This window comes from Podarcis vaucheri, assembly GCF_965113315.1.
Source record: "Podarcis vaucheri genome assembly, chromosome: 3".
Lineage (NCBI taxonomy): Eukaryota > Metazoa > Chordata > Lepidosauria > Squamata > Lacertidae > Podarcis > Podarcis vaucheri.
Genome location: NC_138761.1, coordinates 64,959,374 through 64,974,833, shown reverse-complemented (window position 1 = coordinate 64,974,833; position 15,460 = coordinate 64,959,374). Strand labels below are relative to the sequence as shown.

At 43.8% G+C, this 15,460-nt stretch overlaps 1 protein-coding gene across 1 annotated transcript in view; it reads right to left on the bottom strand.

The window, feature by feature from the left end:
- Nucleotides 1-14,326, bottom strand: part of SGK1 (serum/glucocorticoid regulated kinase 1) — a 74,942-nt gene extending 60,616 nt beyond the window's left edge. The window contains exon 1 of the mRNA XM_082215977.1: nt 14,145-14,326. Within this exon, the coding sequence (XP_082072103.1) occupies nt 14,145-14,213 (69 nt within the window). The 5' untranslated portion in view covers nt 14,214-14,326. The remainder of the gene's footprint in view (nt 1-14,144) is intronic.
- Nucleotides 14,327-15,460: the final 1,134 nt, after the last annotated feature.

The following is a 15,460-nucleotide window of genomic DNA, read 5'->3' as shown; positions in this document are numbered from 1 at the left end:
TTCAAGGAAGGGTGCATAGGGATTATTGCAGCACTGAATCAGATTTGTAGAGGTGTAGAGGAAGCTCCTGTTGGATTTCAGTCACTTCTAATAGCTCTCAGTGTTTTGCAAGAGGACTATAGGGGATCTGTTTTGGGGAATCTCCCCATCTTGTACTTCTCTGCTATCTGCTATGGTTTGTATTGAGTCGGGGCTTCATTCTGGACTGGAGAAGCCACTCCTCTATGGTGTGTATTTCTATTAGAATGATAGCAATTCTTTCCAACATGCATCTATACAAATAAATGGGCACAGGGGTGCCAACTTGAATAAAATATTGTGGGGGGTGTGTGTAAGCCCCACCCTGCATAATTGATCACATGACACAGTGCATGCACACCATTTGAATGGCAATGTCCATTCACTTTGGGGGGCCCAGCCCCCTCAAATATTTTTTTGGGGGAGCCCAAAGGGACCTCAGCCCCTAGGAGTTGGCTCCTTTGAATGCCATATGCCAACTTTATGCAAATCTGTGTCCTCCTCTTTTGGGCCTCTCTTTTTTTGGCATTTTCAATCTGAAGGCCCTCTGCCTGAGTCCTTGAAGCCCCTGCTGGCCAGAGGCATGGCTCTGTGCCAGGCAACTTCGTATGTGTACAAACAGGAGCATTGCCATAGCAAATACTGCACCACTGTGTAAATACAGCAATAAGGGAAGTGGAGTAAGATTTTGCTGAGAAAAAGTCGGAATAATAAACCAGACTAGAGTGCAGACTGGGGAAGTATATAAACAGTGGACAGACTGAACCCCTTACGTTGAGGGAAAGAATGTAAACATCAGGATCCCAAGTTTCTTTAAAATTACCATGAAACTAAATATCCTTGTAGCAATAAATCTGAGCTCTTGCCTGGGGATGAGCACCAAAGGGAACAATGTTATCCTTGCAGCGGCCCTGAGGGAGAACTATGCATTCGCTTCACATTCCTGTGGGGACAAGATTGCTGAACAAACATGCGAACCTACTGATTAGTGGCCATCTCTGCTTAAAGAATAAATCTTTAGAAAAACACACCTGGAGAGATGCTTGACACCAAAGAAAGTGAACATGGAGCAGTCCTAAAAGTGAAATCTAATGCTATACATATTTAGTAGGCTTCCCAGCCAGGGAAAGCCGGGGGGGGGGGTAGTTACATAAGCTGCTTTCCGTTTCCCTTTGAATTGGGCTTGGGTGCGATTGAAAATGACTTGATCCAGATGAAAGCAGGCACCTGAGCCAATTTATTCAGGCAAGCGTCATTAGGGAGGTTTATGTTTATAGGAAGAAATAGCGAGGACTTTCAAACATATTGATAGCTTTAGAAACAGTGTCACTGCCAGAGATCAAGTGAAGGAAAGGGAGGGAAGAGAGACTCCTTGTGGGATCTCATGTTTATTTGCATATTTACAGCAAGGTGGAAGAGCAGCAATCAGATATTTCTGCATTCAGACTCAAAGATGCTCATAACTTCCTGAAAAGATTCATTAGGGAATCCTTGCCTCGGAGCTCGTCTGGCTCCTACTTCTCTCCAACACACTCACCCTCCAGATACTCGTTGGCATTCATGAGATGCTCTTTATGGATTCCCTTTGATCTGAGGCATCATCAAAGGCGAGCCGATATCTCTGAGTATTTATTCATGAATGTCTCCAGTAGAAGTAAATGCGATCTGTCTCACTCTGAAACTCTGTCCTAACACCAACAAACCGATCCGGCCCAAATCAAAGCACTTTGAGGTCTGGCAGATTTCAATGGCAGTGTTGAGCACGGCCTTCAGTCTCTCCTGTTGAAATCAATGGACCTTAGACATGCTTCATGTCAGTCAGAAGGTGTCTGAGCTGATGAATTAGCTATGAGGAGAGGGAAGAATGCTGCACTCCTAATCCAAATATATGCTTATGCAACAGCCATGGCTACTTATGTGCTGCCCTGGTAAGGTGGTGCAAACAGAACCAACCAAGGGGAGGACAGGAGAAACTAAATATAGCATCCCATTTCCCTTTCAACCTGTTTGCTGACTGAAGGGTGAAGCAAGGTTAACGGGAAAGGCTATCAAGCCTGAGGGTAGTTCTGCTGGTCTCTTGCAGCAGGAACAATAACTTTAAAGTTTTAGGGCACTTTAAAAGCAAGCAATAATGCATTATGCCGGAGTATCCTTGTTCATCAAATGCATGAAGGTTACCTTCAGTTGGTAGGGGAGGGATATATAGTGTTTCAGTCACGTACTTAGGGCTTAATTGCATCTGGGAGTGAGGACAATTCAAATTCTTGAATGTCTTCCTTTGGGCAGAATTGCCAGATGGAGGGGATATGTGAGCTGCCCTGTGGATAGAGCTTTGGAAATGTTGGTCATTCTGCATTCCACAAGGGGAAGGCAAATGTCTAATCTCCCAGTCTGATAGGGGAAAGGTATATCAGTGGGAGGGGAAAGTGGTACCCTGCAGAATGCGAAAGCCAGTGTCCAGGCAGTATCTTTGAAGAAGTGAAAGGCTATCAATGGCTCCTCATCATGATGGCTATGCACCACCTCCAATAACAGAGGCAATATGCCTCTAGATACCGGTAGCTGGGGATCATGAACGGGAGACAGCTATGCGTTCATGTGCGGCTTGCACATGAATCTAGTTAGTTACTGTGAGAACAGAATGCGGGACTAGATGGGCCTTTGGTCTGATCCAGAAGGGCTCTCTAAGCCCCTGAGGAAACTGTGCAGTTTCAGTATCATGGTTTTAATAGGCACTGACACTCACTCCCTGCAGATGACATTCGTCGATTTCACAGTGTGACAAAACTATGGCATTCATTTCATTTTCCCAGGGGCTATTATGCAGCTTCTTTGCCTGCCAAAGCAATGCAATGGCCTATTTGGCAACCTGCTGCATCAGCTACCGAGGAGATCAAGACTTCTGTATTGTTCTCTTCTCGCCAGACGTGCTCATAGTTTCTGACTTTGCACTGGTCTAGCGCCAGCTGGGATCGTCTAAGGAGGGCAGCCTACAGTTAGTGATGTTACGGCTGTTGAGATGAGTTATGATAGCAGAACTCCCATCATACTCAGCAGATGAGCAGCTTCCAAGAACTGCATTCCAAATTCCCTGTCCTTCCCTGAGCACAGATATAGACATGTTCAGAGAGGCACATCCAACACGCACAGGAGAGGGATGGGAATATCATACCATTCCTCTTGTCTGCAGTCATTCAAATGGCATGAATGTTATGAAGAGCAAAGTAATGTTAAAATGTCCAAAGGTATCTAATGCCAATCAGATCTTCTTTTCTGGATGAAGCCTCCTTTCACACTTTTGCTGTATGTTCCAAAAACAGAGTGAGAGGCATCTATAGATGTTGTGTTTAGAGGCCAGAGACAGCAATAAGGCTATACTTATTAGATGAAGTGGTTTATTTTACAGTACTTTCCTTGCTCACATTTAACATGCAGACTCATGCTTTCCCTTCCAGAATTTTCTGTGAGTCCTGAAGTGGACTAATTTATCCTTAGCTCAGAGCACTTTGGAATCCTGGTCTGGATCAAGCAACAGATCATAGACATTACAGGAGAGGGACTGAAAAATGTGGAGAGTTGGCATGTCCGACACTGCAAGTCTCCTCTATGTATGATGTTAGAAAGGAGATCCCATAGATTTTATTCTCTGCCTTTCTCCTCTCAGTATTGCACCACATCTACTACACACGGATACATATGGATACAGAGGTACCACACTGTAGAAGAGATCCAGCAGAGGCAAAGGGTTGAATAACAGAATCATAGAATTGTAGAGCTGGAAGGGACCAAGGGTCATCTAGTCTAACCTGCTGAAATGGAAGAATCTTAACTAAAGCATTCGTGACAGATGGCCATCCAACATCTGCTTAAAAACCTCCAAGGAAGGAGAGCCCACCACCTCTTGTGGGAGTCTGTTCCACTGTCAAGCTCTTACTGTCAGAAAGTTCATCCTGATGTTTAGTCAGAGAAGTGATATGGAGGAGATATGGAGATCTCTTCATCCTCACAATTCCCCTTTTCCCTTTGCCTGATTCCCTTTGTCCTTTTCATGCTTATATTGCTACCTCACAAATGTTTCAAGACCATCTCCCGCGTGGTTTTAGTTTGTGAGAGCACCAAAAGATATCTTTGTGGCCACAAATAATTTATGTACTTCGTGATCAAGGATGTTTTCTTGGATTGCTGTTGCAGTGGTAATTTTAAAAAAAGGTGCTGGTTGGGCTCATCCTTCTTAAATTTACACGTGGATTATGAGAGTTCATAAACTTGTATATACCCTACTTAGCCCCTACCAAACTGAGGTTTCACCTGAGAGTCTGCGAAGCACTGGACATTCTCTTTCCTTCTTTTGATTTGCTCGAGCAAACCATTGCATGGCCTTAGGAGCAGCCTTTTTTATAATAATAATAAAAAAACTTTCATGAAAATGTCCAATTTTGTGCATTGTCATCTTCTCAGAAGTATTTCTCTCATTTCACCTTGTCCTCTCCCCCATCTGCTTAGCACATGGGATGCTCAGAGGGGGTCTGCTCTGCTGAAGGCACGAGATAAAAACATTCTAAGTCTGTTCCAAAGAGAAGCTGAGCACCTGTATTTTTTTTACTAGATGCAATTAAACTTCAATGATTCAGTTGCCCAGTATCAAGGGAAGAAAAGTATGATGGGAAAGACATTTGCTTCTTATTTGGGTTGCAGCCCACCAGAGTCTTATTTTGTTGAAATCTGTTTTAAATGCTACTTACTAACAGTTGAAGAAAGGGAAAAAAAGAATGCCTCCACCTTTTTTTTTTAAAGCATTAGACAGTTTTAAAAAATAGGCAACTGTCCCAGATCTAGCTGGCATTTTCAAGATTTCCCCTTCCGTCTCCCGAGGGAAAAGCCATTATCATCCTAAAGAGTCTAGTTTGCAGTGGTTTCTTGGATCTATTCCTGGCTCTGCAAAAGTAATGTTGCAAGAAGCAGCGCATAAAGCATATTTCCCATGAATTATACCACAAATGCTACTTAACCACATACAGTCAGCTCTAAATGTTTCTTTTTAAGGGACTTAAATACTGTTATAGGGCTCTTAATATGCAATTAGAAAACAGGCAAATAATTATGCACTCTCCTCCTCAGCAGCTTACCCCCCTTGAGCAAGCAAAGCATTTTACCCCATCTCACTTGCATGCTAATTACATAAATTGTTTTCAGTGCAGGAGATCAGACCTAAAATGTGCCGATCAGTACCCTAATAGATATTGCTGCCCTCTCCCCTTCCCCAATGTCCCTGACCATTGGCCATGCTGGCCAAGGTTAATGGGAGCTGGCACTCGACAACATCGAGTGGGCCAGAAGTTAGCCAACCATGGGTTAGACAAATGAAGGATGTGTCTATCAGCAAATAGTAGCCAGGAAAGCTAAACAGATCCTCTATGTAGCAGTAGACCTCTGAATTCCTGCTTCTCAGCCCTTGGCAGTCCAGTCTGTCTGGCCCCCTGCCAGGCTAGGTGTGATCCTGTCAGTCAGTGCATTTGTATTTTATGATAATGCAACTGTAATAAGGAAGTGCCTTTGAGCACGTGCAGAGTCTACCACCTCACCACAACGAACCTTACCTGTGCTGGATTAGGACAAAGAACATATATAGGAGTGCATGGCCCAAGGAGGCTTGAAGCCCAGGGCATATTCACTTCAGAAACTGGTCACTCTTGATTCTGATGTGAGTGCATTTGCCAAAACACAGAATATCACTTTTTACATGTTTTGAGAAATGGATGAAAGCATGAAGCAGAAAATGTCTCTTTTGTCCTTACAAGTCCAGCCCTACCATTAGCCAGAGTGAGTGAGGTGGCAGCCTAACTCCTAAGCAGTTAGGAACATAGGAAGGTGCCTTAAAGCAAGACAAACCATTGTTCCATCTGGCTCAGTAGTGTCTGCATTGACTGGCAGCAGCTCCCCACAGTTTAAGGACAATTCCTCCACCTGGCCCTTCCCAGAGATGCTGGGCATTGAATTTGGGACCATCTACATGCAAGATAGATGCTCTTCTGTGGAGCTACAGCCCTTCCCAAAGGTTGGGGGGGCAGCCATTGTTCCTGAGCTTACTAGCTATTATCCTCTGTTGGAAGACAGAGCTGTGTGTGCCACATAGCCTCTCTGTGCCTCCTAAACTAATCCTGCTTTTCTCCAGTGTGATGGAAGTGGTGGCCCTATTGCCAGCATTGATTCAGTTGCCAGTCCAGTCAGCTTCTGAACATGGAGTGAGCAGGCGACAGGCGCCATCTTGTCTTGGGCTGACTTGTCTTCATAGCTTGGCCCAAGTTGCTAATTACTGAACATTTCCTAGGATAAGCCAGATGACAAGACTTTAATCTTTTTCTCAGGCTTTTGATTAATGAACCCTAAATCCACCCGAGTATAAGTAAACAAAGAAGAGTCATTCCTTGGATTCTCTCGCTGCCTTTTGGAGAGTGTTACATTCTTGTTCCCATTCATCATTTATTTATCTTTTTGGCCTTTCTCAACGGACAAATAGCTTCCCCTTAATAAAATTGGGAAAAGCCAAGGTTGCTGCTTTATCTGCCACTGTGCTTAGTAAGACGGACATTTTGGTGCTTGCAAAATGTTTATTTCTCCCTGCTCTCTTTCCTTCATCCCATTTGATCAGATGTCACACCATGTTATTTCATGAAAGCTGAAGATGATCTCTCTTAAGAAGCTGAGCAATAAACTTTTTTTTTTAAAAGGGAATGAGCATCAAAGAGAGAGTGGGGAGAATAAAACGGTGCACTTTGAAACAGCTCTTATTAAAGCCATCTGGCAGCAATTTCGGCATATATAAATATGCAGGCATAGGAAGAAGTGTAACCTCTACATCCCAGGAGACATAGAAAATGCATTTCAATATTCGCCACCCCATGGTTTACTGATCAGATCCTCTTAGGATATTGCCAGCAGGGTTGCCATACATCTGGATTGTCCCAGACATATACAGAATACTGCTGTCGGCAGCAGTGTCCAGGAGGAAATCGGGAAAATGTCCAGGAAAATCTGGACGCATGGCAGCCCACATCAGCAATGCCATTTTGGCTGTTTTTCCATAAAAATGGCATTTCTTTTTGTGATTTTGCCCCAAAAGCTCAACAACTTTGGGCAAAACTTTAAAAATATGGCAATCCAATCCTAATTGCCAGTCCAGTCTACAAAGTACTATGTTTTGTTTTTGAAAATTATATTACTAATATGAGGAAAAATGGAATGTGCATTGCCTGCCACTTCAGACCTTCTACTGAATGCACAGAGGGCAGGGTGGTGGAGCAAGCATGCATGTCAACATTAGGGCAGCCCTTGGAACAGTATCTGGACTTACAATCTTGTCCTTTGGTGGTGTTATGAGGGTGGTTTTTCCCCAGGGTAGGCTGTATGCCTGAGCCCCCTTCTAATTCTGGGATCCAGCAAATGCTAAAATCTAAGCAAAGATTCAAATTGTTGAAATAGCCAGACAAGTATCTCTAAGTATGGGCCATTAAGGTAACAAAAAAATTGGCAGTGTGCGGTCATGTTGTTTGGATGCAACTACTCTATTCCCAAAGCAGAGACATCACCTTGCCAACAAAGGTCCGTATAGTTAAAGCCATGGTTTTCCCAGTAGTGATGTATGGAAGTGAGAGCTGGACCATAAAGAAGGCTGATCGCTGAAGAATTGATGCTTTTGAATTATGGTGCTGGAGGAGACTCTTGAGAGTCCCATGGACTGCAAGAAGATCAAACGCATCCATTCTTAAGGAAATTAGCCCTGAGTGCTTACTGGAAAGACAGATCGTGAAGCTGAGGCTCCAATACTTTGGCCACCTCATGAGAAGAGAAGACTCCCTGAAAAAGACCCTGATGTTGGGAAAGATGGAGGGCACAAGGAGAAGGGGACGACAGAGGACGAGATGGTTGGACAGTGTTCTCGAAGCCACAAACATGAGTCTGAGCAAACTGCGGGAGGCAGTGGAAGACAGGAGTGCCTGGCGTGCTCTATCCATGGGGTCATGAAGAGTCGGACACGACTAAACGACTAAACAACAACAACTCTATTCCAAACTTAAAAATGGAAAGTTTAATGCTGGTGATCAACAAAAGAGGTTTAAAGAGTCTCTCAAAGCAAATCTTAAAAAATGTTGTGTAAGACAACTAGGAAACATTGGCCTGTGAGCACTCCAATTGGTGAACAGTCTTTACCAACGGTTTCATTGACTTTGAAGACAATCAAACTCAGGATGAAAGGGAAACATGTGCTAAGAGGAAAGCACCTTTGACAAACCCTCACCGTGATCGACTCCTGCCTGGAAACCTATGTCCCTACTGTGGAAGGATGTGTGGATCCAGAATTGGCCTCCACAGTCACTTACGGACTCACTGTTAAGACCGTGTTCATGGAAGGCAAGCTTGCTTGGCTATGAGTGATCGAAGAAGAAGAAGAAGGAGAGGAAGAAGGGTGCTCCCATCCTCAGCTCACTGATAATTAGAAAGACAAAGGCCAGAACAGGAAGTTGTGTGTGTGAGCTAGAAGTTGGCAAGCTGCAACCTGGGCTTCTGGGAGACAGAACCATGCCTGATGTCTGCTGAAACCCAAGGCTGGGCTATGGGAGAAGCAAGACTCTCTTGGGTGTTAATGCTATGAACCCCTCCATCATAGGCTCAGGTGCTATATATATGTAAATAAACCATACATCATAAAGACACCACAGATCTCTAGGTAAGTGACTGGAACCCCTGAAATCTATCCCTGCCTGGTGATTGGGGTGGCGTGCAATGTAAGATCAAGCTTTCCTCCCAGGCACAATTGCTGTGGTGATGTCAAAGAAGGCATGTAGATTTAAATGGGGATGACATCTGATTTCTCATTGAGCGGGACCAATGTTTCTAATAACTATCACTTAAAAGTTTCTAAGCATGAATCATCGCGCCTCTGACCTCCATCTAGCAAACTCAAATATTTCTATTCTGATGACCCCAAAATGTTCTGAAATGTCAAGAGACAGCGTGAAGCCAACCAAGGGGGAATTATACCTCAGCAAGGAGAAACACACACGGCCAGGAGCAGTTTAAGAAGTTATTTCCTTGGTCTTTGTAGATTAGGCTACTGATGCACCAGAATGATGCCACTCTGTATCAAATAGTAATTATTTTCTCCTCTACTGAAAACAGCTAGGAAATGAAGGAATACACACACTACCAGTCTAAGCTCTAAACGCATGTGTGATTTTTCTCAAAAACTTAAGAAATTATATCTGCAAGAAATTATAGGAAAATCCCTACCTTACTATAATAAAATAGAAACAAAAATAGCTTGTTTCAAACACCCACTTCCTGGCATTGCATAATTGTCCAGACCTTCAGAAGGGGGCCCATTTGCATGCTGAAACAGGTAACTCCTATAGGAAACCCCCCTCATGCCTCTGTTTGCACCATGTTTTAAGACACACACTTGAAAGAGAGGGCAACCCCACAATGCTGGAAAGATACGGAATGCATTCCAGGTTATTGCTTCAGGGCGCATATAAATTATGAATTGTGTGTTATTGCTTTTGTTCTCTTATGAATACGGTTTCAAGAGACAAGAACAAGCACAACGTTTTTCTCCTTAAGAAACAAGAATTCCGGTCTGCTTACTGAGGACACTTTTGCTGTCTTAGTCCGTTTCTTCTATGACTGAAAAATTAAATGCTTGATTTCGGTCAGGAATTGGCAGGCTGTGTTCCCTCAGGAGTTGTGAGGTGCCAAGTGCTGTCAGCTTCAGCCAGCATGTTCAGTGGTGAGGAACCAGGGGAGAAGGAGTCCAACATCTGAAGAGCCACAGACCCCACACCCCTGATTTAAATGAATGCAGAGTGCTGGTAATAAACATTAGACTGCAGCCAACCAGGTCCTACTCTAAGCAGACCCACTGGGAATTAATGGTGTTAAATCATGACCATTGATTTCAATGGGTTAATTCTGAGTAGGGTATAATCCTTAACAGTGTGAAGTTTCATACAATCACTATAACATTTAAAACCGGTTACTGCCTCCTATATGTGCAGCATTAGAATGACTACACTGGTGGGCTACTGCAGCAGTGCATGTAACATCAGAAGAATCTCAAGTCATAAGCAAAGTACTCCCAGTTTGGGATTTTGTGGCTGAAAATAACAATATTTGGTTTTTTTGTGGTTTCAGGATCCAGTTCATCAAAATAACATTTCCTTAATTATAGCCAGTGCTTTTTTGGGGGGGCGCAGGGGTACGCATACCCCTAAACATCTAAGTTTGGCCTCATTGAGGGGCAGTATTTCAATATGAGTAGGAAAATGAGAGTACCTCTAAACATTATTTTTAGAAAAAAGCACTGGTTATAAAGTTCATTGGCAGGCACTTTTACAGAGTACAGTGGTACCTCGGGTTAAGTACTTAATTCGTTCTGGAGGTCCGTTCTTAACCTGAAACTATTCTTACCCTGAAGACCACTTTAGTTAATGGGGCTTCCCGCTACTGCCACGACGCCAGAGCACAATTTCTGTTCTCATCCCGAAGCAAAGTTTTTAACCCGAGGTACTATTTCTGGGTTAGCGGAGTCTGTAACCTGAAGCATATGTAACCTGAAGCATATGTAACCCGAGGTACCACTGTATTGTTGTGGGTCTGCTTAGATCACCAAGGAAGCAGGCAACAAATTTTAGAAAGGTTCTCATGTTGCCTGGAATCACAGAATTGTAGATTTGGAAGGGACCCCGAGGGTCATCTAGTCCAACCCCCTGCAATGCAGGAATCTCAATTAAAGCATCCATGACAGATGGCAGTCCAACCTGCTCAATTCATACAAGTTCATTCAGCATGATAGCCAAATCTTCAGCAACTTTAAAGATAATTTCCCCCCCATATTTCCCAAATATGTTGGCTTATGTATTATGCCAATGGCTAAGGGCCAAACTGAACATGCCCATTTTTCCTTCTTTTTAAAAAATATAAATAGCCACAACATCCTCTTGACCAATATTGAGACTTTGGTGGGTGAGCCGTGGATTTTGCCCTTTCACTCACTGCCATGTTTCCAATGAAAATCACCCTCCAACTCCTGAGATGCTATAATCAAGGGTAGGGTAAAGTCTTTTTCAGCAGATCCTTGAAATCTGGACATCCAAAAGGGGCTCTGGATTTCATGAGTCTGTTGGTGAGTCTTACCTATTCACACACACTTTTAAGTAGAACACACATAAATGAGTTCAACATGGGGAAAGCATAGCAGGCAAATAATCATAATGTGATTTTCCTGTCTGATTTTTGGCAGAGGCTGAAGCTAGAAAAATTCCTTGGTGATGGTTAAATTCTATTTGGAGAAAATTCTGCAATGAATTTAGAATGAATGTAACACAAGGTACGGTTGTACAAATAAAACACAAGAGCTGAGTAACCTTTCCAAGTTGACATCAATCAGATATTGATTAGAAATAGTCACTCAAGGTCTAAAACATCAGGGATTCTGTGGCAAATAGTTCACAGTAGCTTTGGATCACAGGAAGAACTCAGGATATTGAGGGATCAAAATGTCTCAAAGCAATTTGTCAAAAATATACCACTTGCATTAGGTTTTCTGCCTGCAATCTCTATCCTGAAGCCCAATCCTATGCACAGTTACTCAAAGGTAAAGCCCAGTTTCAGTGGGACTTTACTCTCAACCAGGGCTTCAATTCTATCATCTTTTACCTGGGAGTAAGAGATCATAGGCCTGAAACACCATTGAACTTAATGGGACTTACAGCACCATCCTGTATATGAATCCAGAAGTAAGTGAATTTAAGATTGCATCCTTAGGGACAGATTGCAGACCTAGTCTGTGTTCATAATGTGGCTTAAATGAACATGTGAGGAGCTCAAGGCATGTGCAAGTGCATTAGCTCCACCCCCATCCTCATCGCCCTCCACCAATTCAAGTCCACAGAAGGTTACTATGAATTTAAGAACCTTGGAAAACCCAGATTACAGAATGTGCAGAAGCTTGGGAGGCTTCCCCAATGCAGACAGCCATCCTTGAATGTGCAGGGAGCAATGCAGATGGGGCAGAGCTGGCATGCTCATAGATGCTCACCCCTCCTTGTGTGTTAAGCCATATTATGAACGCCTGAACAGGGCTCATGGCCGCAGTGAGGACAAGTACTGCCATACAGCTTTATAGGAAGCTGTCTTCTAAGTTGGACCTTTGGGCCATCTAACTCATTGGCAGTGACTCTTTGAGGTTCAGGCTGGGGTTTGTCTCAGCCCTACATGGATATGCTGGAAACTGAACCTGGGACCTTCTGCATGCAGATGCTCTAGCAATGAGTTATGGTCCTTCCTTGCTGGGGAGATGTCTTCAGTTTTCTATCTGATGCATGGAGGCTGTTGCTCTTGACATCATTCAGAGGTCCTAATTTATGCCACGGAAATGAAGAGGAGCTGGGCACGGGTGTCTGAGCAGAGGTTCTCCGAGTTTGACTGGTGGGCTAAATGAAGTGACAGCTTCCTCCATATAAGGCAGGCGGGAGGTGAATGGGAATGGGTGAATGAATGAACGGAACTGTCTGCCTTGTTTTACTACTCCGGCTCATTAAAGAGAATCCCCAGCCCTAATCATTCAGAAAAACAAAAGAAATCCTTACAAGAAGGAGCTAGGTAGAAGCTTATCCACCTGTGTTGGCTTGAAAAACACAGTCTTGCTTTTGTCTTGTTTGTTCAGAATTCCTGTGTTGCCACCATAAGGGGAAAATGATCCTGCTGTATTAGCAAAATTCGGTGGAATATCGGATCCCTGAATGATGGTGGGTGCTGTTAACGTACTACTAAGGAACTATATGGGAACATAACTGCATGTATACACACAGAGATTTCCACAAGCATTGCAAAATTCAGCCTTTCATCTCATGAAACACTAATTGCAATTATTTGGACACACAGAATCAAGCAAGCAGGCTAAGATGAACCCAAGAATTTTAGTGGAGCTAGGGATGTTGTCATTGTCTTATACAGCAAGTGCCTGCCTGATGCTTCTTCTCTGCCTCTGCTCTTATTGCTATTTGGTCGGCTGTGGGTTACTGGGTAGATTATAGGCGGTGCCATAGTTTTGCTGAACCTGCAAACATCTTAGCACAAAGCAATGAATGGAGGTGATATAATGCAGCACTTTGCTAGGTGTGAATGAATGGGCTGGAGCCAGCAGGTGAAGTGGACAAGAGAGAGGGAGACACTGAGTGGGAGAACTGGAGAACTCGGATCCTACTGGCACTCAGTTCTCATCGTTATAGCCATATATTATTGTATTATATTAATGTGCATAATGCTTTCCTATATTTTCACCTGTCAGATCTCACCTTTATAATTCGACATTTCAGGGCATATGCCCCCATTTTTCAGAAAGAGGAATTAAAGTAGGTCACAGAGCATTTCCACCACCCCACCACCCCAAGATGGGAAATTGAGAGGGAGGAGAAAAAAACAAACAGATTTGCCAAAGAGAGTTAATAGTTAATTAGACAACTTCAGAATATCAGAAAAGTCCCTCTAGGTTAGCTCAATGGTTTATCTAGCCTAGTGCTTTGTTTCCATCAATGGACAGCTAGATACCCCTGGGAAGAGCACAACAGTTCTCTCCTGTTGTTGGTCCCCAGCATTTGGTATTCAGAGATATACTGCTCCTGTACATGGAAGTTCCTTTTAGCTATTGTGGCCAATAACCTTTGAAACAAGAATCAAAACCCCTTGGCTCTCTCACTATACCTCTGGTCCTTCATTGCTAATGCACACACCTCTTTCTTTAGGTATCTTCCTCCAGATAGTGCCTTGTTCTGGGTGCTAGACAGAGGTCTGTGAGTAGTAGCAACACATTCCTCACCAAACAGCATTTATGTAATGCACAATCATCGCCCCAAATGCACTTTCTGTTTGAAATTGGTACAATTACGCCACTGCTTTAAAAAATGACCATAGTTTTGCATGCTATCCATACTGGCGGGTCGCTCTTAAACACACACACAAACACACTCCTAATGCTCCCGCGTCTCTCTCTCTTTTGGCAGCACAGTAAATGATCACATCAATTAAAAAAAAACAAAAAACCTCAACGTGTGCTCAGAGAGCATCCTTACCCTCTTTTTAAAGAACTGAAAAGCGGAACACTTCTTGACTGGGAATCCATTCATGTCTTTGTTGACCATTTTCCTCGAGGGAGGCGGACACACAGCAATAGATCCAGGGCAGGACTCCCTTTCGCTAGCAGCGCATCTGTTTCGCTCAGCGTCCCTCCTGGAGCCGGTGAATGAAGACAGAGCAGGGCAGGAGAAGCACAGCCTGGGCTCAGGCGACTTATCCCCTCTCACACATTCATTCTGCTGCACTGGCTACTGCAGCCTCGGCAGCAGCTGTTGCTGACTAGCTCTCCCCCCTCCCCAGTTGTGCTTAAAAAGAACGTTCCATATACATGCACATCAAAGGAGCCGCTATAGAATCCAGAGACAGTTAGCCAATCAGCTGGGGATGAGATGCAGGGGAGGGGGGGAGGTGGACCTGGCTTCGCTTTACGCGGTATGGTTCCTGAAAGCCTCCTAAGCAAAAGCAGACAGGCAGGCAGGCAGGCGATTGCTCTTCTTCAGGTGATGGTGTGATTCACTGCTGTTTGGGAGGAGAGAGATGGTTTGTGCAAGTTCCAGAGGGAGATGCAGTTCAACAGCAGCAGCGGGGTGGAGTGGGGGGAGAGAGAGATGCACAGGAAGCGGCAGCGGAGCAGAAATAAGTGCAAAGGATGGGGGGGGGAGAGCTCAGGGCACAGAAGGAGCACAAGGCAATCTGTTTCCCCCAGGGGAAAATGATACTGGCAGCTCTCGCATTACAACAGAGCCGTCTCAATACAGACAGGCGAAGGAGACTATCTTCGACGAGAACATGCCAGCCTTGTAAGCACAATAGACGACATTAATTTGAAACAACAACAAAACCGTATCTACATTTTCAAAGGATGGTAGAGTGGTGGTGTTTTGCTCTTGCTTGCTTGATTTTTGGTGGCAAGATAAAATGCAGGGGAGCAAACTACTAGGGGTATGATCATATTTTTCTATAGGATGCTCTAAGAAAAATATGATCATGCACCGCCCCCTCCACATTTTCTGCAGGGATAGGAACCAGGAGAGACATGCTTAATGTGTTTCTGATGTGTTTCTGCTGGGCTTAATTTCTCACCAGCCCGCAAGTTCCTTTTCAACATTAAGGTAGTCCTGGAATATGTTATTTATTTCAGAAAAATATATATACCGCTTGATTGTAAACATCCACCCACCCCTACCTCAAAGCAGAGTATATACGAAATGATCAATGATCAAATAATTTCGCAAATAATTTTGGGAACTGTGGTTAACAGTTCTAGGAACTGTAGGTGTGTGATGGGTAAACTACAATTCCCATAATTATT